Source organism: Meles meles, chromosome 7 (assembly GCF_922984935.1).
Source record: "Meles meles chromosome 7, mMelMel3.1 paternal haplotype, whole genome shotgun sequence".
NCBI classification, from domain to species: domain Eukaryota; kingdom Metazoa; phylum Chordata; class Mammalia; order Carnivora; family Mustelidae; genus Meles; species Meles meles.
The window spans coordinates 18,310,583-18,337,924 of record NC_060072.1 but is presented as its reverse complement, the minus strand read 5'-3'; the positions used below and the strand labels follow the sequence as shown (position 1 = coordinate 18,337,924).

The 27,342-nt window shown below is 40.1% G+C and overlaps 1 protein-coding gene across 1 annotated transcript in view; it reads right to left on the bottom strand.

The window, feature by feature from the left end:
- Window positions 1–491: 491 nt before the first annotated feature.
- Window positions 492–27,342, bottom strand: part of C7H12orf42 (chromosome 7 C12orf42 homolog) — an 87,535-nt gene continuing 60,684 nt past the window's right edge. The window contains 3 exon segments of the mRNA XM_046011782.1: window positions 492–514; window positions 517–957; window positions 4,445–4,819. Coding sequence (XP_045867738.1) covers window positions 492–514; window positions 517–957; window positions 4,445–4,819 — 839 coding nt within the window.

Genomic DNA, 27,342 nt, shown 5'->3' with positions numbered 1-27,342 from the left:
ATACAGTCTGAAGAATTCCCCTAGGCACATCAGGAGTAATCAAATTTCATGTTAACTATTAAATTACAGACATTCAATTATGTTTTCCAAACCTCTGTTTAGAGACTCAAAAGGCCCTTAGAAAACATCCTTAAACCAAAGCTCAAGTTGGCAAATGAAACCGTTTACCTGTGAGAGCAAAACAAAGAGGGGTCCAATCCCTGCGGGCACATTGCAAAGTGGCACGCGATGTACCCCATCCCCATTGTGAGGCACAAATTCTTTGTGACCCTGGGAGACACCGCAGAACAAAAATACTATTAGAAATGCTTCAAAAGGAACATTTTTGGCTGCGATAGAGACTTTTGACATTATTTATTAGGTTCAAAACTGCTTCACAAAAGCCTAACAATGGTTCTGTGGAAACCAGTACATCTGAGGCCTTTTCTGTTGTTCTGGGCAGGCATTGATTTGAAGATGGGCAGCACCCGCGGACAATTCCCTCGCAGCGGTCAATGCAAGTGAGCATTCACCGACCCCCCACCCCCACCCCCGGCCTAGGAGGGGTCTGTGAACAAACCGTATGGAAACGCTGGGGTGGGCGGGCAGAAGGAGAAGAGCGAACCTTGATTAACTTCTTTGAGGGGAGATGGGTGGGAGCACCGGCCAGCAGAGGAAGGGGAGCTCCTGCCAGATTGCCGTGAAGAGAGGCGTCCGCCCTGGGCCCCCTTTTCTCCGGGGGATGAGGATGCTTGGGGAACATCTCTGGTGCCATGGCAACTGCGCCTCCTCCAGCCGGACTTAGGGGCGCGCCCCGGGGCCGGCTTTGGCGATGGGGCTCCGCCTGAGCTCCTACTGGGGCTGCCTTCCTGTCCTCCAGCTCCAGCTCCGAGGAACTCCGGGAAACACCCGACGAAGCCGAGGGGGTCTGACTTTTCCTGCAGAGGCCAATGGCGGTGGAAGGCCTCGCAGCGGGACCTGGAAGGCAGACAAGGGAGGAGTGGCCCTGAAGTGTGCGGAATTCACCCGCCCTGCCGCCCCGCCGCCCTGCCGCGACTTTCAGAAAATCTCTGCTGATAACTGGATGTTGGAGAAATCAACATTTGCAACGTGCTGAGAGAGAGAGAGGCCCCGAACATTCTCCTTACTTGCTTCCCCGGCATTGCCTTAAGCAAATAAAATGATATTTATTCCTTTCCTGTTGTTTAAAAGCACCCCCTCCAAAAAAAAAAAAAAATCATTTTTACAGACTCCTCATAACAGTTTTTATTTCAAGGAAAGCTGTTCAAAACGGCTCAAGAGAGGACGGAAACAGAAGAATTGGTGACGAAAATAGGATCACAAATTCTAAATCTGGGAAAAGTTTGAGTGGAAAATTAAGTGGAATTAGAGAGCGGGCAAAGCAAACAGATCCATGGCCCATGTAGACTTCCAACTGATAATTTAAACACCCAAGAGGCAATATTCTGTAAGTTTTATTAGAAGTTTCAACCAGTTGAAAATTAAAACAATCAGGGAGTTAATATGATCCAGATCTCTACAACACATATGTACACACTAATACTAATAATCAATTTGATGTTTTTCTTTAATTGCCCAGTCAAATAATTTTTATGTAAAAGCTGAGGATTTTTACAATACAGTCAATACTGTTAAAGAATGTATATATACATATATATAGTACCTGTGTGTATATATATGTATATATACATATATATGTAATTTCTTTATGCATATATTTTCCCCAAGAAATACTACCCATTGACCTACATAAAGTTTAATTCTTCAGTAGTAAATTAAGACAATGTATGTGTTTTAAATCACTTTGCACAAGTTTTAAAGGACTTTGAAAAGCATGTAAATATATAGAACATTTGGAGCAACCCATAGGAGCATTCACCTTTAAAAAAATGCATGAAATTAAAAATGCATGGTACCTGTGTCAAACAGCCAGTCTATATCTAGGCAATTCAATTACCTTATTACATACTGTGCCTGATATGTATCAGGCATCTCTCACTACACACTCATCATACCCAAATCAAACACTGGAAAAGTTTTAGTGACTGATTTTTCAGTATAAGAATTATTTCCTGGAAATAAAAGTGGAATGGCATTTCAGTATCTCCATGTAAGTAAGAGCTTTCAGAATGCCAGACACACTACTTTCTGAAAACTAGATGCTTGATAGATATTTGCTGATTTGGATTTGCCACCGTGGCAGATGACCCATTCATTGCTATCAATAATCAGTGCAAGGGAATTCCATAAGAAAACATGGATGTGGTTCTGGAATTTGGAGCAACAGAATAAAACCTAGACAGGTTAAGACAGGTCAAGTTTCTGTCATAAACAAAGAACAGGAATTCCTTCCCTGAATGCAATTCGGTAACGATGCATTTTGTAACAAACTCTCGTAGGGAGTGTGATGTAATGGAATCAACAAGGCTTTGGTGTCAGACCATCGTAGATTCAAATCCTGACACATCACCTGGCCTAAGCCTCTTTGTCCTTACCTGAACCATGAGGATTGTGTTACCTACTTCACAAGGTCACTAATAGGATTAAGTTTGTTCGTTCATTTATTCATTCATTAAAATTTGTCTGTTATATGTCTGCCAGTATTCTAGACACTGGAAATCCAGAGAAGCATAAAACAGGCAATATCCTTGCACTTACAAAAGCTTACATTCTTGTTTTGGGGAAAGGGGTTGGGGATAGGAAAGTGGATGACTAAAGAAGCAAATGAAGAACAGAGGGAGTGTCAGCTGGTAATAAATCCAAAGTAGAAAAATAATGCACACATAGGTAACAATTGCAATAAAGACTTGAAGGAAGAGAAAAAGCAAACTAGTTAAGTGTCTGAGAGAGGAACATGCTAAAAGTAGAGCACCTAGTAAATAGTAAGTGCTCAATACCCAAGAGCTATTATTGTCATGTTTGAAATCAGTATCAGTATACTCTGACCTGGAGTCAAAATAGAGGGCTTGAATCCTGGCTCCAGCCCTAAAGTTACAGAATCTCCCTGACCTTCAGATTCTGCATCTGAAGCATGAGAAAAAAGCAGTTCCTGTCTCAGAGGATGGCCATATGGATCAAAACTGAAGATGTATGTCCAGATTTTAGCACACTGCCTTACACATAGTAAGACAACAACAACAAAAAATGTCAATGAACCGTGCCCTCAGCATCCCATCCTCAAGCCCAGCTTCCTAGAATGAAGCGATCTCTGAATGAGCATCTTTCTAAATGAGGGTCTACCAGACCCTCCTTTTCCACTTCTAGTCCAAACAGGACATTATCTTCTAGTTCAAAGAAAATTCTCCTCTGTATTGAGTAAAAATCTGTCTCTTTCTTCTGTTGGTCAACTCCAACAAACTTCCTGAACCTATGAAGTGAAATCTACCAAAAAAAGTTTCAAAAAAAAAAAAGTTATGTAAAATCAATCTAATCCTTCTACATGACAGTTCTAGAGCATCTGGAATATCAACTGTTCCCTCACATTTTCTTACCTCCAGTCTGAACAATAGCACCATAAACACCACCACCATCACCCCGTTCCTGTTTGGTCCCTGCTGTGTTCAATGAAGTTCATTTACATCAATCCTCTAATTACCACATCCCTTCAAAGCAGTAATCATTGTTAGTTTGCAGATGAAAATATTGAGCTCAAAGAAAATGTACAGGACTGATCATGGCTACAGAACAGAAACGGGAGAAGGTAGATTTGAGCCTAGGTGTCCCTGGTTTCAAAGCTCATTCCTTCTGGTCCATTTCCTTATTTTTACTCATTCCTCCTATGAGCAATTTTGAGACACTTTGTCATCATATACGTTATCCTGTGCTATGAATTCACAGTTTTCTTACCTGTAAAATGGGGATAATGACATGACACGCCTAAAGGTGTTATGGGAGAGTTTCATAAAATAATGTGAAATGCTCAGCACAGTGTATGGCACATGGTGAGAGCTAATTAAATGAGGGCTGGGTTGATATGTGAGCAATAACTGTCATCATTATTTTCTGGAGCAATACCTGAATCATCACATTACTTGTCATCAAATCACACTTGTTCTCTCCTCCAATACAGTAACTTGGCAACAAGTAGACTTCCATTCGAGAATGACTGATACAGCTCTTATAGAACCTTCTAGAACAGGATCTGCCATTGAGTCTGTAATTTTACTGTTTACTTGAAGCTAAAAACAAAGTGTGACCAACTGAAGAGAGAAACAAAGAATTAAGAACCACAAAGTCAGGGCACCTGGGTGGTGGTTGGTTAAGCATCTGACTCTTGGTTTCAGCTCAGGTCATGATCTCAGGGTCACATTGGGCTCTGCGCTCAGTGTGGAGTCTACTTGAGATTCTCTTCCTCTGCTCCTCCCACTTGTGCTATTTCTGTCTCTCTCTGAAATAAGCTAATTAATTAAAAAAAAAAAAGCAAGAACCACAAAGTAATCCTTACCCAGTGGGGCAGAATCTCCCCCGGAATTGTAGGAGGGCCAGTTCTGAAGTCTCGCATGCCTACTGATGTGCGTGCCTGCAGCCTCCAGGTCCAAAGGAGTGACTGAGTCAGATCTAATAGGCTTTTTTGTCATGTTCTTTGCCAAAACTGGACTCTTCCAGGCCTCTTTAGGTGCTGCTCTGGCTCTCTTAATTTCTTGTCTGACAGTGAAGATCAGTAGGGTCTCATCACATCCACTGGACGGTGTCTGGGAGGAACTGGCTTCTGCATGGCTCTCTTCTTCCAAAGAAGCTGTGCTCAAAACTGGAGACCTCAGGACAGTGTGTGGGTGGGCACAAAACAGGCTTTTACATGCTACTGGAGTCTGAATCTTTCCTGGAGACAGAAAAACACATTAGTTTAAAGGCAAACGTATTAGTTTAAAAGAATGCACTTCAATAATACCTTCGAAACTAATGGTAAGAAGAATGAAATCAGGCATTATATGGGTTATTTGTTTCACATTTCTATACTGAGAAAACAGAAGTGACAAGCCAAGAACCTGGATGCCAAAGTGGGAGAAGGTGAGGAGGGTAAAGACATGGTAAGGGAGGTAAGAGGCTGAATATGCTTCTGTTGGAAGCACTGTGTGGAGGGCTAGACATGTTGGTCAATCAGTCCTCACACAAACTATAACTAACAGATGCTATCATTGCCTCCATTTTGTAGGTAAGAAAGCTGGTTTGAAGCTAATGGGTTGAATTGTGTCCCCCAAGGAGATATGTTGAAGTCCCAATCCTCTGCACCTGTGAATGTGACCTTACTCGGAAATAGGGTCTTTGCAGGTGCAATTAAGTTGAGGTTGTTAGAGTGAGGCCATAATCCCATATGATGAGCGTCCTTATCAGAAGGAGAAACAAGACAGGGGTGCACAGGAAGAAAGGAAGAACACCACGTGATGACGGAAGCGGGGACCGCAATGTGGGATTTCCAAGCCAAGCTATGTCAAGGATTACAGCAATAACCAGCAGCTCAAAAAAGGGCATGAAAGGAATTCTCCATCAGAACCTCCAGAAGGCGCCAATCTTGCTGACACCTGGATTTCTGACTTCTGGCTGCCAGAACTGGGAGAAAGCAATTTGGTTTTAAGCCATCCCATTTGTGATTCTTTATTACAGCAGTGCTAAGAAACAGGTATCCACAATAGTTCCAATTGTCCCAGAGCAGTTATTAACAGCAGCCCTTTTCATAGTGGGAAAAAAAAAAAAGATGTTCGGATTTGGGGAGTAGAAAGTAGCAAAAAGGAAAAACCAGGAGGTGGGAAGTGTGGAATGGGAAGGGGAAGCGAGTCTATTGCATGAGTTCTGCTGTGTGGCAGAAATGGTGCCAGGACACAACAAGTCTCAGCAAGCTGTGGGCATGGGGCAAAGAGCATGCTGGCCATGTTTGGTACCAGGACACATTCCTCCTAAACCACAGCCTTGTTTGCAAAAGGAGGAATCAAAGCAAATGCCTTGGGGGGGGGGGGGGTGCAGATAACAGAAATGAGAGAAAAGGCCAAGGAGGGGTACCCTGGGACTTGTCAACTGGGGCCAGCCACTTCTCAGACCATGCCTTATGTTGCCAGGAGGGCAGATGGTCCCAGTGTAGACAGATTTTTCTGGCTTTTCAGGAGAAACAGAAATATATATTTTTACGTATGTAAAAACTTATAATTTTTCAATGCTGGTAACCCATTCAATTTTTTAAAAAACACAGCATGGGCTCCACAAAACACATCTGCTCTCTGAATCACCACAGGCCATCAATTTGCATCTTTGGCCTATGGCCAGCCCTGTAAAAGTCACAGTATCGTTTGCTTCCCTTCATACCATCTTCCTCTCAGAATCTGATTTTATAAATATTCAGCTGGGCACCATGGGGATGCATGTGCAAGCTTTGTGCATAAGCAAATTTTAGAGTTCCAGAAGTCTTGTCTACCTCCAACACGTTAGGAAGACTGAACTTTTATTTATATTTAATTGATTGCCTCATTTCATCTTAAAGCCCAGAATTCGAACGGCACAGAAATACATCAGGCTTTCCTAAATGCAAAGCAATATCTAGAATCTTTCAAAACAGTAGCTCTGGGACTCTTACTCCCAGAAGAAATTTTATAGCACTAGAACCAGTGGCATTTGATCTGCCCTTGTTTTATTGTCAAACATCAAGAACAGGATGGAAGTTTCAAAGATACTTTACACACCTTCACATCCTAAAAGTTAGGAGTTGAAAGAGATCATATAGATCATCTGAGGCTGAACCCCACCACCCTCACCATCCACCTCTGCTTAAATACCTCTGGAGCCTATATGGTGCTTGGGTGGCTCAGTCAGTTAAATGTCTGCCTTCAGCTCAGGTCATGATCCCAGGGTCCTGGGTCTGAGTCCTGCATCCGGCTTCCTGCTCTGCAGGGAGTCTGCTTCTCCCTCTCCCACTGCCCCTCTCCCTGTTCGTACTCTCTCTCTTTCTCTCAAATAAATGATATCTTTTTTTAAAAAAATGCCTCTAGGAACCTGAATCTCACTACCTCTGCAACAGAGATTTCCTTGCTTATTAGAAGAGCAAATAAGTAACATTGTATTTGCAATATAATAAACATATTATACACATGGATATATGTAATACTATACATGGGAAATAATTATTAAAGCCTCCTTGTATGGTGTTGGGACAGGTAGTGACTATACTTATTTAATTATTCAACCAATATTTATTGAACTCCTATCAGATACTAGGTACTTCTCCAGTGACAAAATGTTACTCAGGTCAACAGAATGGATCATTTTGAGACTAAGTTGACCAGCTGATTTATAGCAAAATGGACTTCAGCATAGCAATGCGGAGCCTCTCATGGACACCGGAGTGAATTTCAAGTTTCCTCTCTGATACAATTCCTCTCCGATACAATTGTCTGAATTGAATAGAACAACCAGTTGTTTTAACATTAAACAAACAAACAAACAAAAAAGACTGTGGCAAATGGAAGGGCATTTTGCAATCTCCAATGGTTTCCAGTCTTTTTTTTTTTAAAGTTTTCAAATTTCCCCACCAAAATAGTAACAGAACTTGAGCCAAAATCCACTGCTCATGATTTCATGTTAAGTATTCTTTGTCAGATCAGCCATCCCTTGAATCTAACGCAGTATTTTTCAATCCTGTCTGTGCATTAGTCAATAAACAGCATGCTTTGAAAAATACAGATATGTGGTCCCAGGACCCCAGGACCTGTGCTTTGTAAGCCCCATGGGGATTATAATTAGTGATCAGGGAAACATGTGTCTAATTAGCTCATCAGAAATTTCAGGTGCTTTATAACTATGAGTTAGTCCACGCAATCATGAACATGCTGAAGCATGAAGTCAAAGATGTCTTTCTCCTCAGAGTATTATCTCTCTGTGGCAAGTCTTCATTTCGGAAACCGGCAATCTGTATCACTTTACAGCTTGTACACTCCTTTACATCTTATTTCTTTTCCCACCAGTAATCGCCCTTGAGCCTGACAGCAATCCTTTGGCATCCTCATTTTTCTGAGGAGAAAACTGAAGTCAGCGAGTAAGCACCTTCTCCACCCCACTCACCAAGCATCACAGAAGCCGGGGACGGGGACCCACATCTTGCATTTCGAGGGGGTTTTGTTTTCCTACTGCACAATCAATGCCAGCATTGCCAGAGCAAACTATGGGCACTGGGCTTGATGAAGAGTGGGACAGAAGTGTGCACAATAACAGCTAACAAACAGTGGCACCTGATCACAGAGCTGACACTGTCCTAGGGTCCATGCTTTGGGCCGTAATCAGTGCCATCAGCTGGGCTTCTGATGTGCCAAAAAGAAAGGTCACTGGCCTATGGCCCCGTAACTGGAATTCACTCCCACGAAAGCCCACATTGTCAAGGCTTCCCCGGCCATCCCTCCAACTTTTCTCACTAGTTGAGACCCTTGTTTTCTGGTGTTGTTTGCTAAAAAAATTCTTCCCATTATTCCAGTTTTTCAAGTTCTTTTCATGTGTAGGCAACTCTGCCTGTCATCTTGCAACTCAGGTCTTCCATCTGCTGCTAATTTCATTGGAAGTAATATTGTGGCAGACAGGAGATTTCAAGGCACAATAAAATAAGCCTCAGCACTGAATGTCTTCCACAGAAGCAATTTATCTTTCTCTTGAGCAGCAAAATAGTTCATGATAAGTCATGACAGATTCTGATTTATTCATTTTATTCATTTTCTAGTCATTTATCTCCTGCACTTTCAGCCTCTCTACAATATCAGCAGGTACGGCACCACAGCCCTCTGCATCCACGCCCAGCAGCTTTCCTTAATATATAACTCCTATGTGTGTGTATCCCCATTCTCTCTTTGCTTTCCTGGGCTTCTAGCTAGCATGTTCACATTATGGGAGGACCAGAGGCAACTATCCTAGAAGGGGAATAAAATCCTGAGACGATTAATTTCCCAAAGCTCATTTTGTCCTTGACTGTTGGCATAAATAGGAGCTAAGACTAATTGATGTCATCTCCTTCATATAAAATCAAATACAACCTTAAATAGATTTTTAATTATTGCTGAAAACTCCAACAATATACTCTTTAAAATGATTCTTAAACCACACTGTGGAGTTTAATGGAATCTGCCACTTCATACCATTTCTCCTAGCTGTGGAGTGAGAGTCACCTGAAAGCAAATGGGGTTGCGTTTACAGAGGAGGCTGTGAAGCATCAAGCCTTGAGCAGTGGTAGAGCTTTAAGACCAAGTGTACAAGTTCTGCACCCAAACTCCTTGGAACAAATCTCTCTTACCCCCTTCCCGACTGTGTTACTAGGACCAAGTCGTTCAACTGCTCTCTGTCTTAGTTTTCTCATTCATAAAGTGACAATAATCATAATACCTACACGATGAGGTTCAAATGCAGAGTAAGTTAATAAACAAGGGCTCAAAGCAGTGCCTGGCACACAGGAAGTACTCAGCAAGCCTTTGCTGTTACTATTGTTGTTGTTATTGAAAATGTTCCTTCCAGTCTTCCCTCTACAACTCCTTAATGACCTCTTTCAGCAATAAGGACTCAAGTGGAAAATAATATCTTTTCCATCCATCTGGAGTTTGCCTTATTTTATTTATTCAAAAATATTTCTCAAATGCCTACTAACATGTTTTGTCCTGCATTTAGCTCTGGGGTGCAACAGACAAATGTGACCCCTGCCTTCATGGAGCTTGCAAGCTCCTGGGGAAGATGCCAAAAACAGGTCACAACTAAGCAGTTACAAACTGTGATGAGAGAAGTCAGGGAAAATTCAAGGGGCTGAGACAGAGAAACATAGGTAGAGACCCATGAAGGTAACATTGACTCTGAGACTGACACAAAGACTGAAAAGGACTTGTTCAGGAGCAGGGAAAAGAGCATTTCAGCATGACAAGTACTGAGTTGTGTTCCCAAGAGTGTTAGCCCCAGTGGCTGAATGGAAGTGAGCTGAAGCAAAGAGGCAGGCAAGGTTGGGGGACTGCACAAGATGCGACAGAAAGCTACTGAAGGTTTCCCATAGATGAAGGATGACAGTAGCATGTACCTTTGGAAAGCTCTCTAAGGTAAAGTGGGCAGAAGAGGACAAGAATGGAAGCCAGTCAGAAGGCAGTTGGCAGTCAGCCAAGTGAGTCGTAATTGCAACTTGGATGTGCACGGTCATTTTATATAGCAGTTATGAGCTAGAGAGTCTGTGTTGGATCTGCCTCATCTGTAAAATGGGGATAACGGTAACAAAAATGGAGGAAAATATAAGAAATGGACTTCCAGTTGCAGCTCCAACATGGAAACGGCTTGGAAATTGACATTCCTATCCTTGCAACAAGATGGAGCTAAACAAGCTAAAAATCAACAACTTCACTTGGACCCTTCTGAGAACTGAGCTCACAGGACAAACTGGCACCCAACAATCCAGAGACAGGTGAATCCAAAGATTCAAATTAAGGTCTGTTTACCTAGAGTAGAAGCCTCTGAAGCCATAAACTGGTAGGATCATTTAAATGGTAATTTTCATGAATTGTTGGAGGCTAAGTGTAGAGTAGCTTGAGAGTGAGAACCTCCTGATGGCTGCAGTTTTAGGGGGTCTCTATAATCTAGTGCGTTTTTCCTTAGAAGAATCCCCTTCACAGCACCCCACCCCAGAAGAACCACCTCAAGCTGAGGACCTGAGAAAGATTCTTTCACAATTCTGATGCATAAAAGGGAAGAATAGTCATTACAAAATATGCCCAGAGCATTCTCCATAGCAAAGACATACCAGAGACTTATCTCAGCCCAGGGAAGGGCATTTATCCCACTACAGCCCCATTTAGCCATCTTGTCTCACATAAGGGAGATAAAAGACAAGAAATATGTGTGAAGGTCACAGCCCAGAAACACAGACTCCCTAAAAGACTGAGGTTTAATCATAAGATCAAAAAATGCTTCTCCCCAGCCACACCTTATCATCATACCACCAGGTCTCTAGTATATTATAGCTGAAAGACCTGAAGACAAAGACTCACTCTGAGGAAGAATAGTGAGGGAACATGCAGGAAATATGAAGCCTCTGACACTGACAGCTACAACAAACACTAAACACAACCCAACACCTAGCCAGATTCCTACCAATACCCCCTACCACCAAGGATCTGTTTATCTCAGTTCCTATATTTTCATATATCCAACTTGGCCTTCAACAAAACATTATGAGACATGCCAAAAGGGAAGAAGAAACACAGTTGAAGAGACAAAGCAAAGAACAAGACTCAGATCTGACACTGATGTTGGAATTATCATAGAAGGAATTTAAAATAACTATGATTAATATGCTAAGGGCTCTAATAGAGAAGGCACATAAGAAAGAGCACATAAGTAAGGTAAGCAGAGAGATGGAAACTAAAAGAAACAAAAGAAATGCTACTTGATTTCACTTATCTGTGGAACCCAACAAAGTTGAACACATAGGGGCAGAGGGCAGAACACAAGTTACCAGGGGCAGGGAGGTGGGGGAAATGGAAGGCTAGTCAAAGGGTGCAAACTTGCAGTTATATAGAATGAATAAATCTGGAGATCTAATGTGCAGCATAGTAACTATAGTTAATAATACTGTACTGAATCCTGGAAATCTGCTAAGAGAGTACATTTCTGGTTTTCTCATCACACAAACAAAAAAATGGTAACTATGTGAGGAGATGACATTTTAATTAGCTTTTTAGTAGTAATCATTTCACTATATATGTGTGTGTGTGTATCAAATCATCATATTGTACACTTTAAATATATACAGTTTTTATTTAAAAATGAAATACAATAAAAATACAACAAAAAAAGAAATGCTATAAATACAATATACTGAAACAGAAATGAAGAATGTCTTCAATGGGCTCATCAGTACACTGAACATGGTCAAGGAAAGAATCAGTGAGCATGAAGATAGGTCAGTAAGGACTTCTGAACTAAAAGGCAAAGAGAAAAGAATGGGGGAAAATTAAAATTTAAAAATTTAAAAAACAGAGCAGAACATACAAGTACTGTGGGACAATTTTATAAGATACAACATACACATCCTTCTTAGAAGAAGAAAAGAGGGAGAATAAGGCAGAAGAAATATTTGACGTAATGATGGTTGAGAACATTCCAAAATTAATGACAGACACAAACAATAGACCCAGGCTGCTCAAAGAACATTAAGCAAGATAAACGCCAAAAAGAAAAAAAATTACACCTAGGCATATCATGTTCAAATTGCAGAAATCCAAACACAAAGAAATCTTGAAAGAATCAGGGGTGGGGAAAGGCAGGAAGCCCCTTTTGGAAGAATAAGGATAAGAATTAAAGTAGTTTTCTTATTCAAAACTGCAAAAAAGAGGAGAGTAGAATGACATATTTACAAAGTACCAGAAGAAAAAAAAACAAAAACACCAACCTAGAGTTCTATATCCAGCAAAATTACATTTCAACACTTAAGAAGAAATACTTCCTCAAATAATAAAAAAAAAAAAAAGTGGAGAGGGGCACCTGGGTAGCTCAGTCAATTAAACATCTGCCTCCACCTCAGGTCATGATCCAGGGGTCCTGGAATCAAGCCCTGAATTGAGCTCCCTGCTCAGCAAGAAGTCTGCTTCTCCTTGCTTCTCCCCTCCCACCACTCATTCTCTCTTTCTCTCTCAAATAAATAAACAAAATGTTTTTTTAAAAAGTGAAGAAAATTTGTCTACAGACTGATTCACAAGAAATGTTAAAACAACTTCTCAAGGAGTAGGAAAATAATAGAGGTCATAAATTCAGATCTACATAAAGAAAAGAACTCCAAGAGGAATAAGTAAAATCTTTAATTTTTTAAATTTTTAATCTAAAAGTTAACTGCTTCTCAAAGAAGCTTACTCTTCCATTTCATTTCCAAATGGCCACCTGACCCCATCATGTCTCTGTACTATGCTTTATTTTTATTCAATATATTACAATAATATTTTATATAAGTAATCGTTTACAACTTTATGCCAATCTTCCTGGCTAGAACGTAAGCTCTATGAGGGCAAGTACCATCTCTGAATCATTCTCCACAGTTTCTCAAACACTAGGCAGGAAGTTCATACTCAGAAACTTCTTTTGGAAAAGACAATTGAATGGACCTCTCACCCCTCTGATGGATGCTCTTCGGTGTTACAACATTACTTTTCTCCATTGTGTACATCAATCTCTATCCTCCTCCCCTTCTGCAGACTAGTCTGAGAGTAACGACTTCCCTTCTCTTTCCTTTGGGATTGGTCCACATTGCTCAGTTCATCACAATCACAATCCCAGCTCTAGTGCCTTGTCCTTTACAAAAAAGGGCAAACAAGTTTCATCTCAAACACCAGAAGCCCAAATTGGGGGTGGAACCGATTTTTAAAGAGTTCCATGGCTGTGTCTTTGTTCGTGGGGAAGTTGCTTATGTCAACCGTGGGTGTGGGAGAATGAAGTAGCCACTGGAGGGGCAGGCACCTGTCACAGTTCAGGTATTCTTCTAAGTGTGACCGTACCTGTCCCTGCCTTCTGCAAGAGGGGTGTTTCTTCTTCTGGTATCAATCTAGTAAATCTGATATCAATCTGTGTCCACACACAGAGTCAGCCTCTCACTACACATCAGAACGTCAGAACTAAAGAGCATTCAAACATACCTCACCGTCCTTCCATGACACCATCTGTTCCCGATGATCCATCAACCTTTCTCAGTTCTAAGTACACAGAATCACAAAAACTTTCCAGCCTAGGGGCATAGAAGTAGATTGGATAGGCTACAGATTCTTTCAAACACAGGGTACAATTTGGGAACCAATGCACTCAGTTTCTCATGGATTCACTGAATGAAAGTTTCTAGACCCTGGTTTCTCATCTATAGATGAAATAACATGATCTCTTAATTATTCTCCAGCTTTACTCTCCAGGCCTCCAGTCCTGTGAGTCTCTGAGTATTTCTTAACTACACTGAACATTTTTTTCTTTCTTTATTTTTAGAACATTATGTTAACATATGAAATTGCTACTTTGTAGGACAAAAAATGGTCAAATGTAGGCAATTTCATATTTTACAACTTAATATGCCTACAAGACTATGTAAGACATAGACGCAGAGTTCAATAATAAAATCCACAGACTAACCCCAACTTCATTATATAAATATCCACTACTTAGTCATCCATTTTCTTATTGATGGATGTGTGGATGAAGTCCAGTTTTTTAATATTACAAACAAGGCTGCTGTGAACATTTTTGCACACAACTCCTGCTTCATGTACACTAGTTTCTCTAGAAGTGGAATAGCTAAGTCACAGAGTACACACATCTTCCACCTTATTGTACAATGCCCACTGTTTTCCAGAGTGTTTTTTAGCAATTTACATTCCTACCAGCAGTGTACAAGGCTTCTTACTGTCCCACAGCCTTGCCAACACTTGCTATTATTACTTGACTGCATTTTTCAGTCTTCGCCATTTGGGCAACTATAAAAGAGTATTGCTACTGCGTTTTTAATCTGTGTATTTTCCTGAAATTAATGACCCTGAGTATCTCTCTTCCCACCAAATCTTTCATCTGAATTGCTTACAAAGTTTATAAGCATGTGTTGAGTTTTAACCCCTTTCCTTCTCCTGCTCTCCGTAGTCTAACCAGCTGGTAAATAGTGACATTAGCCCTGGAGGACACAGTGGGGAGCTTGGATAATCCACCCAGTTGATAACCTGCTTCTAAATAAATAACCAGGAGTTGACCCTCAGGGATTGTACTCATGCCATTCAACTGGCATGACCCGGTGTAATATTTCATGTCTGGCTGAAACTGTGGCCCAGCACTATTTTGCATGAAACTAAGGACTTGGACAATTCTTTTATTTGAGTGATTAGCTTATTTCAGCCACGGCTTACTTGAGACACAAAGGCTTGTGCTACCTGCCTGTGGTATCACCCCAGATGGCACCTTAGATTTCTTGCATGAAATGTTGTTCATATCTCTCACCCTTCCCCTGGAGGATGTGCAGTTTCCTAATGACCCTTTTAAAATATGATACTAAGACTGGAAAACAATTTAAATCACACCATTCAGTAGTACATGTTCAGGAAAGTAACTCTTCATGATAGGTATTCTGTTAGAAAAGAAAAGAAAAAGTGTTTTCCCCTCAAGCTAGAGAATGCAACAGAAATGAGGCTCTTTCTTCAATGATTCTGTGAATAAGTGTTTCTGATTCTGACAAATAAAATGAAGGAGAAGGGTGGAAAGAAAAATCACACGTAGAATCAGGGACAATTGAAAAAGGAATCCAGGCTACCCCAAATCTCGGCTTTTGTTGAAGGGATCACCAGAGATCTATGTAGATATTATTTTGAAATTTAGAGCTTCAACTTGTATGAACATGAATGCCCATGCTGAGTTTCTGCGTGCCTCTGTGAAACAGCAAAAAGAACCCGACAGACCCTTTCTTGCATTAAAGAAACACACTGTGGAAAGCCTGAAAATAAACCATCTATGCTTGATTAATTAGGTTTGTAAGTATTGTTTCAGAACCAAACAATATTTCTAAAGATTTCTATAGTTCAAAGATTGCCCTATGGCCGTCTGGCCAATACATCTTCCAACACACGCGGTTTACAAGCATTTTTCTTCCCAATATGTTGTCTTTGGTTGGTGCGACATTGTTTGAGCACAGGGCTATTTGGGTCATAGTGGTTTTCTCCCCTGCACAGCAGTGGTGCTGAGCACAGCACTTTGACCATACATCTTCCATGTCATTTCCATCAAAGGCACATGATACTTCCTGGTGACCAATCAGGAGTGGTCCAGCATCCTAACAGAGGGCATATTGGCAAACCAAGCTTTCTTAATGACAGCCATTGTTTGAGGCCAACAAAAGGGAGGTCCTGAATATTAACATGTGGCCTTGTGTAAAGGTCACCACTATGGCACATCCATCATATTTCACAACCGAGAAAGAGAACTTTCTAAGTTCTGTCAGAACCTACTGTTGTCCAAATAAATGTATTAGCTTGATGGCTGACACCAACGAGGCAAATGATCTTGAGTGATGAGCTCCTCTTTTAAGAAATACCCTTTCACTACTTTGAATCAGCAGCAGACATTATGGTAAGAGATCATCTTGAAGGAATATACCTCAAGGCCATAGGGGTTAGAATAACCAGGCAATCCAATTAAAATATTAATTTAATAACATGTAATCATTAGACCAAATGGCAACTCCCCTTGACAGGAATAGCCTTCCACACTGAAAAGAGAAATTACTTATTTTAACATCTCAGAGTCTTGAATGGTCTTCTTAATAGTAAAGACAAACAAGCCCATGAAATTTCTATCAGTGAGATCTAATACAGTTGGTACAAAAGAAATCAAGATCGGGGTCTGTGGACAACACTGAGTCTTGGGTAAAGGCTATTCAAAGTGAAGTGTGATAGCAGATTTGAACAAATTGTGTCACATGCATTTATTACTAAACCCAAGAACAGACCGCAAGCTTCCCTGTTTGACAATCTTGGTCAGAATAGGTCTACGTTTGATATTAGAACTACGGAGTTCTAGTCATTAAGCACCATCTTGAAAAAGAGTTGGAATTTATTTCAACTTATGAAATCTGAAAAGAAAATAAGCCAGAGAAAGAGTAGTGAATATGCACGTATCTCTCAGCTGGGTCACTCTGACCTCAGTCATAGCCATGGTGTGGGTCAGGAGGGAGAGACAAGAAATGGAAAGAGAAAGAAGAGAGAAAGTTCTTTTTAGTTCCTTGGATACATCATACTTTCAATACTATAGCCTAACATTCAGACATTTTCTTTCTATGTGGCATCTCTTTCACAGACCCTGCTCCTCTGACCAATTTCTACTCCTCTCCTTTTCCCTAACTTCTTTTCCCTAACTTCTGAATGGCTTAGCTCATTCTGCTGTATGTTCTCATCATTCCTTGTACTTGCTTTATCATAACAATTAACACTTGAAATTGCTTATCAAATTATCCTGCCTCCAAAATTGCTCCAAGTTCCAGGAGGACAGAGACAGGATATGTCAATTTCATCATTGTAGGCACTCCATAATTTTTGTACATAAGTAGTAACTTTCAATAATAAAACAGGATCAAAGTCTCAATTTATCACCTTTTGACCTATAATAAGTTTCTGTTAAATAAAAGAAATTCTCGTGCACATTAAGGAGGGATTCAGCATTGGGACAATTTACTTTTTTTGTACTATAGACAAGGCACCAACTAACTATAATACAGCCTCACAAATTCATTTTCTATTATTTCAGAACAAGGCATAACCAAATAAGGGATAAAAGGAAGCCAAATTTTGAACTATGTTTGAAAAAGGCATTTTCTAGGCAAAATAAGTACATACATAATATCTCAGGAAGGTATTTTGAAACACTCAGCCACTTGCCTTGGCTCTGAGTCTTCTTTCCAACCCTGTACATTGACTCCATTTAGAATATCCTCCAAAGGAATGTTGTCTACCTGTCCACCTCCTATTAGTCTTCAAGGCCCAGGGTAAGTACCACTTTTTTTATGAAGCCTTCCCCTGCTGCCTATGTTCACAGCACTTTCCCAACACTCAGGGTAAGTGGTTCTAATTCTTCCTGTATTCTCACTAGACACTAACCTCATTATAATTAAAAGTCTTAGGTGAGAGAGCACCTGGGTGGATCTGTCACTTAAGCATTTGAATTTTGATTTCAGCTCAGGTCATGATCTCTGGGTTATGAGATCAAGCCCTAGGTCAGTCCCAACACTAGGCTGGAGCCTGTTTAAGATTCTCTCTCTCCCTCTGCTCCTGCCCCACCTCTCCCTCTCAAAAAAATCTCAATAAATAATTTTAAAAAATTTTAAAGTCTTAGGTGAGTATGTCCTTTTTTTTTTTTAACAAAACAAGTTGTAAATTAATTGAGGAAAGAATCTGCATTTTTTACTTTTCTGAATCCAGCCCAGGGCCTAGCATGTTGCACTCTGAGAGAGCCGAGGCAATGTTTTCTAAGTAAATTCATTAACAAACAAAAGTAACCATTCTAATTATTTAAGCAAATTCTAAAAAAAGAATTTCTTTTGTCAATGCTTTATTAAACTTTAGTAATCATGTTTTATTCTGTCTGCTCACACACACACACACACACACACACACACACACCCACACATACACACACACCCCCACACACATTCTTTCCTTGGGACAAAGATCCTATGACTCAAAGTGGTTTAAAGGGGAGTTTCCGTATTATTATATTATTATATTCTTCCTTCCAGTTACAATGGGAAGATCATTTAAGATGATACCACACTCCCTTACACAGTTTTGTGCAACTGACTCAAGCTTGGACAATCAGATTCTTTCAATATATTTTCATTCTTAGAACCCACACGACCGCATGCCTATTCCTTTCCAGAAAGAGATGCTCTGGAATATGAGCTGTGAGTTATCAGAGACCATGTTTTCTGTCCTCGTTGAAGATGCTGCTCTGAAGAAAAAGGTGACATGCAGGAAGAATGAGGAGCATGAGATGGAAGGTCCTAGAAGCTCTCATAAGTCCTGGTTCAGATCATCCTTGAGGCTTCAGCCCAAATTCCATTTACTTTAGATAAATAAGATCAATATAATTCAGACTGATATCCATGATGTCAGCTTTAATAAAACTAATCAATTTTTTTTAAAGATTTTGTTTATTTATTTGAAAGAGAGAGAGAGAGCTGGAGCAAGGGGAGGGTCAGAGCGAGAGGGAGAAGTAGACTCCCCACTGAGTGGGAAGCCTGACACAAGGCTCAATGCCAGGACCCCAGGACTTGAGGGACCTCTGAGCCAAAGGCAGACACTTAACAAACTGAACCACCCAGGTCCCCCCAAATTAGTCAACAGTATTGTATTATGTTAACTGTAACTGCACTTTTTTTAAAGTTTGAATTGGTCTCCACCACAAGTGTCTAAATTCATTAAACTGCTTTTAGGCTTATCTGATATTTCTCTTAAACAAGTGGAGTGCTTATAACAAAGTTACTTAGATAAGTAGTGAAGACTTTTCATCCTCATAAATATGGTAAAATTTATTACTATCTCTTAATAAATTCAAAAGACAAGTATGAAAATGACAAGACACCAAGTAACAATATGCATAATTTCATATTTGTCACTGGAAATATTACAATTATGCATTATAAAGAGATAAAATATTGCTCAGTTCTACTCAATCAGTTTCACTCTAGGATGATAAAGAAATAGGTTTAGAGAATCTAGGAGACTTGTCCAAGGTCATCCAACTCTTTGATAAAAGAACCTTCTAGGCTTGACTTATCCAGCTCTTCAATAAAAGAACCTTCTAGGCTTGACTTTAAGTGCTGAGAGCCATGTCTAGCACTGCATTTGTGCACCTACCCATTAGTTCTTCTCCATGTCTTTTTTCTCAGAAATTCTGGCCTTTCTCTACCACTTCACTCCTACTGTACGGGTTCCTGAGGCTAAATTCTGCAATGTCCCTTTCTGACTTAGGGCAACCCCTAATCCTCTCTGCCTCTGTTTCTCATCAGAAGGAAAGAAATAGTTACTATGTTCATCCAACAAAAAGGAAATTAATGGTTGATTAGATGCCTGTTCAACACACTGAGGATGAAAACCAGTCTTCATGGTGAATTATTGAATTAGGGGGCCAACTTACAGTGAGGCTGTGTCTACACAAAGCCAAACATCCAGTCAATTCAGCCCCCCAAAAAAAGAAAAACAGTTTAGCAGCAGGAAAAATGAAATTAGTTGACCAGGACTGTACAGTCAAAGTAAAATGAGAACCAAATGACACTACAATGGCATGGTAAACGTTCTGGCAGAATTTACAAACTTAAAGAGGAAAGTTGTCAGAAAAATATAAAGGTCATACCAAAAAGAAAAAAAAAAAAGATTCCTTCATCTTGTTATTATGTTCCCATTTCCTTCTATCTCATTTTCTGCATTCAAATTTCAGATGGAAATCATGAAAAAAACAAGGCCAGTATCCAAAGATTTGAGTTACACCCTAGCACAGGATATTAAAAAAGAATGCTTTCCTATGGTAAGGCCGGCATAGGACATATTATGATGCAAGCATTCAGCATGACTTAGTTTCATATTTGGTGAATTAAATCCTCCCTTCATTCTCTGCAGGACAAAAAGAAGACTGAGATGCAAATTATCTATGGAGAATTCTAAATAACAAAACTCATTTGATGTTCACACTGATTTTCCCAAGTCATTTTTAATACCATGACAAAAATCAGAAAATCCTTGGTAAAATGTGTGATTTTTGCTGGTTGACTCTTTAGATAGTAACTGTGGGCTAGCATTAACAGTGTATATGAGCTCTGCTTTTAGAAGATGCCCTTTGAATGTCCAGGGTCGTTTTGTTTTTAGAATAATGTTTCCATTATGAGCACTGTGTTGTTACTACGCTCTAATATATAGATCTCCTAAGCTCTAAAGAGGCTCTAAAACTCCACGAAGTTTTCATAACTCTTTCATAACTATTGATTATTAGGTAAGGGAGGAGGAGAGATCATTTATGAGTAATTTATCCCTTCATTAAGAATGAAATACAATGAATTAAAATTGTCGGTCTTAATTAATAACTTACTCATTTAACTCTCCCCCAAACCCTAAGAGAATTAGCCCCAGGAGCTAGACAAAGAAAGCATTCTTCAAGACAAATTGGAGAGTACAGTTTTGTGAACTGAGTCCTGAACCCCAGGAATGAACACTTGCAGCTGCGATGTGAACTGTTTTCTGTTACCTTAAATACGGCTGGGCCATATGGAGCATTTCTGAGGACCTTCTATTTTAAAACGTTCTGTTCATATTTTATGCTTTTCCATATGTCTCATCCTTACTTCGGAGTTTCTATTCATTTCCATAAAAATAAGATCTTTGTTTTACAAGAGTTCATTTTTCTCTCTCCCTTCCTCCCTATTATGGCCACAAACCCCTACTTGGGTTATTACAGCCACTCTAGGACCAGCTGATTGTGGCAAGATGAATAGCGAATTATTTGAAAGAAAAACAGCAGAAGCAGATGATCCGCGGGGCTGCTGAGCTCCTGTTTTCTTTGCTCATTCCAACCGACCCAGGATGGAGGAGAATAAACCTGACGCGTTGTCGAACGGCTTCAGAATGAATAAAATGTTTACAGAAATCATCGCTGAAACCCTGAAGGAAGAGCTGAAGGAAGATATCATTTGGTTCACCGAAAATTAACCAAAATGTGCTTTCTGAAAAAAGGAGCTCCCTGTAGTTTGGGGTTGACTTCAAGCAATTATCCAAACAAAACAGTTGGCGCCTGTGTTGGCGACAAAATAGTGTTTGCATAAAGTGGAGGGAGAAGACAAATATGCATGAAAATTAAATTTAGGCCTCTGGGACTCCCCTTTTGGGGCCATAGAAGAGCTGATTACATGTTCACAGCTGGAATTGGTGTTGGCAGGCAGACCTCATTCATGGGCAGAGGGAGGGACTCCTTCTTTGAGCGACTGCTCCTGTGGCAAAGCAAGAAAGGCAGCATTAAAAGCATCTGATGTTTACAGACCTCAAGGCCTGTGGTCCCGAGCTGTTCAGATCTGGCATCAAACTCCAGTGTTCTCCACTGAGGACTCAGTACACAGCCCAAGGAGCACATGTCTGCTGGAACATAGGTTTCCCTCCCATCCCGCATCCCACTCTCTCATGCATGCAGACCGCTGTTGGCAATGTTTCCATTTAGAAGGCAGTGAATATGGCCAAGAGAAGAGCCCGCATTCTGGACAACAGGAGAGTGGAGTCTCGCAACACCAAGGTAGAAGGTAACAAGACAGGAAACTGTCTTGAGACAGAGTCCTTTGGGTACTGAGATGACTGAAAGAATGTGTTATGGCAACATCTGCCAATAGTTCTCTTGGTTTCTCTGGTTGTAGATCGCAGAAATGGCCCTAATTCTCCACACTTTCTCCTGGAGTGTGACTTTGCCCCATCTTTCCCCATCCCTTATTCTGGGCTCGTCTTGTGACTTATTTTGCCTAAGAGGATGTGATGAAAGTGGTAAGAAAGGCTGCCTGTGACAGTTCAAAGCATGAAGGACGAGCAGACATTAGCCTGATGGAAGAGGAAAATGGACAATAGTGTCCTAAGGCAAGAAAGAGGATGTTGTGCTCAATAATAATATTTAATAATAGAATCTAACATTTACTGGATGCTCGTGATGGGCCAGGAACCATTCAAAACATTTTACTTATACAAACTGATTTAATTCCCCACAACAGCTTGATGAGGTAGGTATAATTATGACCCTCATCTCATTCAAATTAAGAAAACAAGGCCCAGGGTAGTTAAGAATTTGGGCCAACACCCCATAGATAGTAATTGACAGAACTGGAATTCAAACCCAAGGCCGTTGTCTACGGAACCCATGTTTTTTCACTGTCATGATATGGTGCTCTTGAGAACACTGGGGAAAGATCACCAAGACAAGAACAGGTCGTCAAAGGCAGGAACCAAAACTTTGTTACTGGCCTCACAACTAGGGTCTAGTGTTCATTCTCATGCTCTTCAGTTCATTCTCGATAGAGCCACCAGGAGGATCCCTGGAAAAGTGAAATCAGATCCTGTTAATTTCCTCACTCAAATCCTTCTGATCACTTCCCATTGCACTTACAAAAAAATAAAAATGTCTTATAAGGATCACAAGGCCTTCCACAATCTGGCTCCCTCTTAGCCTCTCTGCCTACATACCTCCCAACCCTCCATCTTTTTAACTCTACTCCAGCTTCTTGACCACTCCAAGCTTGTTCCCACCCAGGCTCCATGCCTTTCCTGGTGCCTCTACTTTAGAATATTTTTTCTCTTGCCTTCTCCAGGCTCTGTGCAAATCCCCCTTCCTCTGTGAGGCCTTCCTGGGTCACCTTCTCTAAAAAGACATCTCTTCATCTCATTGCTCTCTCTTTACCCTGATTTACATTTCCTCATAGGACTCACCAGTGCTTGAAATTATGTTATGACATATTTGTTTGTGTACTTGTTTACAGTCTGGCTGTCCCACTAGAATGTATATTCCATAAGGCAGAATTCTTATTGTTTATTGCCTAGACCAATGTCTGTCATATTAAAAAAAAAAAAACTCCACTCAATTCATTTTATGAAATATCCCAGAGCCTCAATGTTGCTTAACTGCAGAAGTTTCAAAAATTTGGAACACTAACCAACCAAAGTATGCCCAAAGTAGGACATGTAGGTGTGTATGAAATGGTTAAAGAAGTGGTTCTCAAACTCCATTGAACAACTGCATACCTTTAGTGTCAGGACCTCTAAAGTGGGGAGCTCCTAGGTGACTCTAACTCAAATGATGTGTGGAGAAGATTGTCAGATTAAGCAAATAACCTATAGGATGCCTCAGTAAGCCTGAATTTCAAAGAAACATTATATTTCTGGTTATAGACATGGTTATACTAAAAAATATTCTGAAGGGTAAACTGAGTGTCTTATAGTCTATCTGAAAACACTGTGGATCACACTCAAAGAAAAACCCTATATTATAGGGAGAGATGATATTCAGTTTGGAGAAAATCAGTTTGATTGAGAAAGAGACATGATTCACAGCTTAAATATCTGAAGAGAAAAGACCTCTAGTTTCTGTGACTCTAGAGGACAGAACTAAGACCGGATATTGACACCATCTTTTCAATCAGTATAGGAGGGGAATGGTGGTAAGAGTTGTTGTCCAGCAGCAATAGTTTTCTACCTCCAGGAGGATGCAAGTCACACTGTGGGAACAACTGAATGTTGATGAAAGGAGTCTATTCTGGGTGAGGGTGGATCAATTCCAAAGTCGGGTCCAAAACGAGGAATTCAGTTCCACAGATGGAGTGAGAACAGACAGACCTTCTCTGTATTAAATGGGACTCCATTCATAGAAAGTAACCAAAATCCAACACAAATGGGCTTAAGCAAAAAAAAAAAAAAAAAAAAGAGTTTATTATTTTGCAGTGAAAAATCCAGGAGGATCTTGATTCAGGAATGACTGAATTCAGATATGAAGAAATGATGTCATCAAGATTCGTACCCAAGTCTCACCACTATTTTCCCATGCACTGGCTTCATTCTTGACAGTCTCCTCTTTCATGGTGATAAAATGATCACCTGTGTTCCAGACCAACGTCTTAACAGGTTAGCAGTCTCTTCAGGCAAAAAGGATTCTTTTTCTCAATAGTTTCAGCAAAACTGCAAAGACAGTGTCTTATGGCCTGCTTGGGGTCAGATACCAACACTCAAACCAATATTACAATGCCTGAGAGATTCAAATGCTCTGGTGAGATTCATTTGGTCATATGCTCATGAAACTGGGAGTAGGGTCAGCCCCACCTAAGTTATAGAGACTGAGAGTTGGGGAGGAGGGTAATGTTACTAGAAAAAAGAGACATCGGATGCTGAGCAGATAAAAATACCAGAAAGTCCTATATTCCAAATTCAGTCAATGCAGTGATATTAATAGTATTGCTCAAGCTAACATACTTTTATTTCAGTCATCCTCCTCCAGCTATGCCTCCACAACTTCAACAAGTCTTTCCTTCACACTAGGAAGATGCATTTCCCCAGCTTCCCAAAACTCTATCCCTTGCCCACTGTTAGATTCCACTGTGTGAAACTTTTTTTTAAAAATTAACATATAGTGTATCATTTGTCATAGGGGTACGGGTTTGTGATTCACCAGTCTTACACAATTCACAGTGCTCAACATAGCACATACCTCCCCAATGTCCATCCCCCAGCAACTCCATTCCTCTCACCTCTCTTCCTTTCAGCAACCCTCTGTTTGGTTCCTGAGATTAAGAGTCTGTTATATTTTATCTCCCTCTCTGATTTTGTCTTGTTTCATTTTTCCCTCCCTTCCCCTATGATCTTATTTCTCAAATTCCTCATATCAGTATGAGCATATGATAAGTCATTCTTTCATTGACTTATTTCACTTAGCATAATACCCTCTAGTTCCATCCACGTTGTTGCAAATGGCAAGATTTCACGGTTTTTGATGGCTGCGTAATATTCCATTGTATGTATGTATGTGTATGTATATCACATCTTCTTTATCCATTCATCTGTTGATGGACATCTAGGCTCTTTCCATTGTTTGACTATTGTGGATATTCCTGCCATAAATATTAGGGTGCACATGCCCCTTCGGATCACTACACTTGTATCTTTGGAGTAAATATCCTGTAGTGCAATTGCTGGGTTGTAAGGTAGCTCTATTTTCAGTTTTTTTGAGGAAACTTCATACTGTTTTAGTGAAAACATTTTTTGAACAGAACACATCTTAATTCTTTAGAAAGAAAGCTTTCATATATATATATATATATATGTGGGCAATGGTGGAAAGGATTGCCTCGTGAGCAGTGGTTTTCATGCAAGTCATGGAGTTGAACAAATGGAATGAACACTGAGGGGGCAGACTATTCTAGGTGGGGTGGGTCAATTCCACAGAGTGCACCAACACTAGCAAATTCAGTACCTCAGAAGGAGAGAATGAGATGGACCACCTTTGTATTTCTTGGACGTTTCTGAATTGAAATCAATTATTGAGCACCTAGTATGTTCCAAAGACTGTGCCTCCAAAACTAGGAATACAAAGATAACTAAAGCATAGTTAGTGCACTTTGGAATATCCAGACCTAGTGAAGGAGAAAGAAAGAAGTACAGAGGAGATTATAAAATGATGTGATGAGTGTAGTGAGGCAGATAGGCATTCAGGGCTATGGCAACACAGGAGGTGGTACTTAACACAATGGGAACACATGGAGGGCTCTTATGTCTATGCTTTTCAAGTGTAAGAGCTGTATGTTTGTGTGTAAGGATTTCTAACATCTTTCAGTTTGTCAACTTGCTGTTTCAATGGTTAGTAAGATAGTCCAAAAGAGAAAAAATGAGGAGCCATTACATCTTATAAAACATGAAGGCTTTTCATTTGCTGATAAAAGCATACATATTCGTTGTACAAAATTTGGCAAATAAAGAAAAGATGTGGAAACAAGGAAAAAATACACAACTACTCTTAGCACTTTTATGCTATTTTTATCCAGTCTTCCTCCTTTCTCTGTCTAAAAATGGATTATTGTAATATACATGTATTGATCTGATATATATAAAATGTATAATGCATATGTATATCCATGAAGATATATATGATACCTATAGTAATATAGATGATTTTATATTTTATTTTTAACTTAACCCTCCATCATTAGACATTTGCCATGCCAATACCCCGTCAAGACTTTTTTATGACTCTATAATATGGCTGTGTGATAACGTCACCATTCCTTCTGGACAGTTTTTTGACAGAAGCAATAAAAAGAAATTGTCAAGTGAAATGACTCATTTTGGCAGGTCAAGACGTCAAACTTCAAAACAGATGAGATTTACAATTCCAAAAATTTAAGAAAATTGAAGTGCCATAAACTTTAAGGGAGATAAAAATGTTATTTGCACTTCCTTGGGGTGCCTGGGTGGCTCAGTCGGTTAAGCATCAGACTCGATCTCAGCTCATGTCTTGATCTTAAGGTTGTGAGTTCAAGCCCTGCTTTGGGCTCCACTCTGAGCATGGAGTCTACTTTAAAATAAAAATGTTGTTGGACTGCCTTTGCTCATTTACCTTTCTCCAAGTATAGAAGCAGTTAGAATTAACAAATAACTCTCATGTGATTTTATAATATCTTCCTTCCTGTTCAGAACAACATCAAAGCATTTTTATTACATTTATAGTGGTGGGTTGGGAGAAATCTCAGTTATTTTTTATACCCCATTGGAAAAGAATTTAATGAGTCAATCTTATTTCAGATGGACCTATATATAAAGGGTGGGTTCTTGACTTCACAGGCATGCATCTGTGTTAAATACCAATAATGATTTTCAGATTATCTTATTTTGTAAATTCAAAAATGAGGTAGTTCCATTGGAGGTAAAGGAATTGCTCCCAGGAGTGCACAGGGAGTTCTAATAGGATTAGTCCCATTAGTCTCAATAAATCCCTTGGTGTCAAAAACTGGATAATCTGTAACTATTAACTTTAAACTGATGTGGTTGGCTGCTCAGGCCCACAACATAGAAGCACCATTTGGATCTGAATTTATTGTAGATGGTTGGCCAAGACAAGCATGACTCTGTGGGAAAGGATGAAGGCCATTTGTCCACTGTCACTGCTGTTCCTAAATCCTCACCTTCTGCTTCCCAGTTGTATGACTTTTCGTTATCTTTTCCTGCTCTAACTCTCCTGAGGGCTTTATCGCACCTTCTGTGTCATTTTGAATTACAGTCATCTGTGTCCTTACCTGACTCCTCTGTTTGCAAGGGCTATTTATGTCTTACTCATCTATTTTGTTTC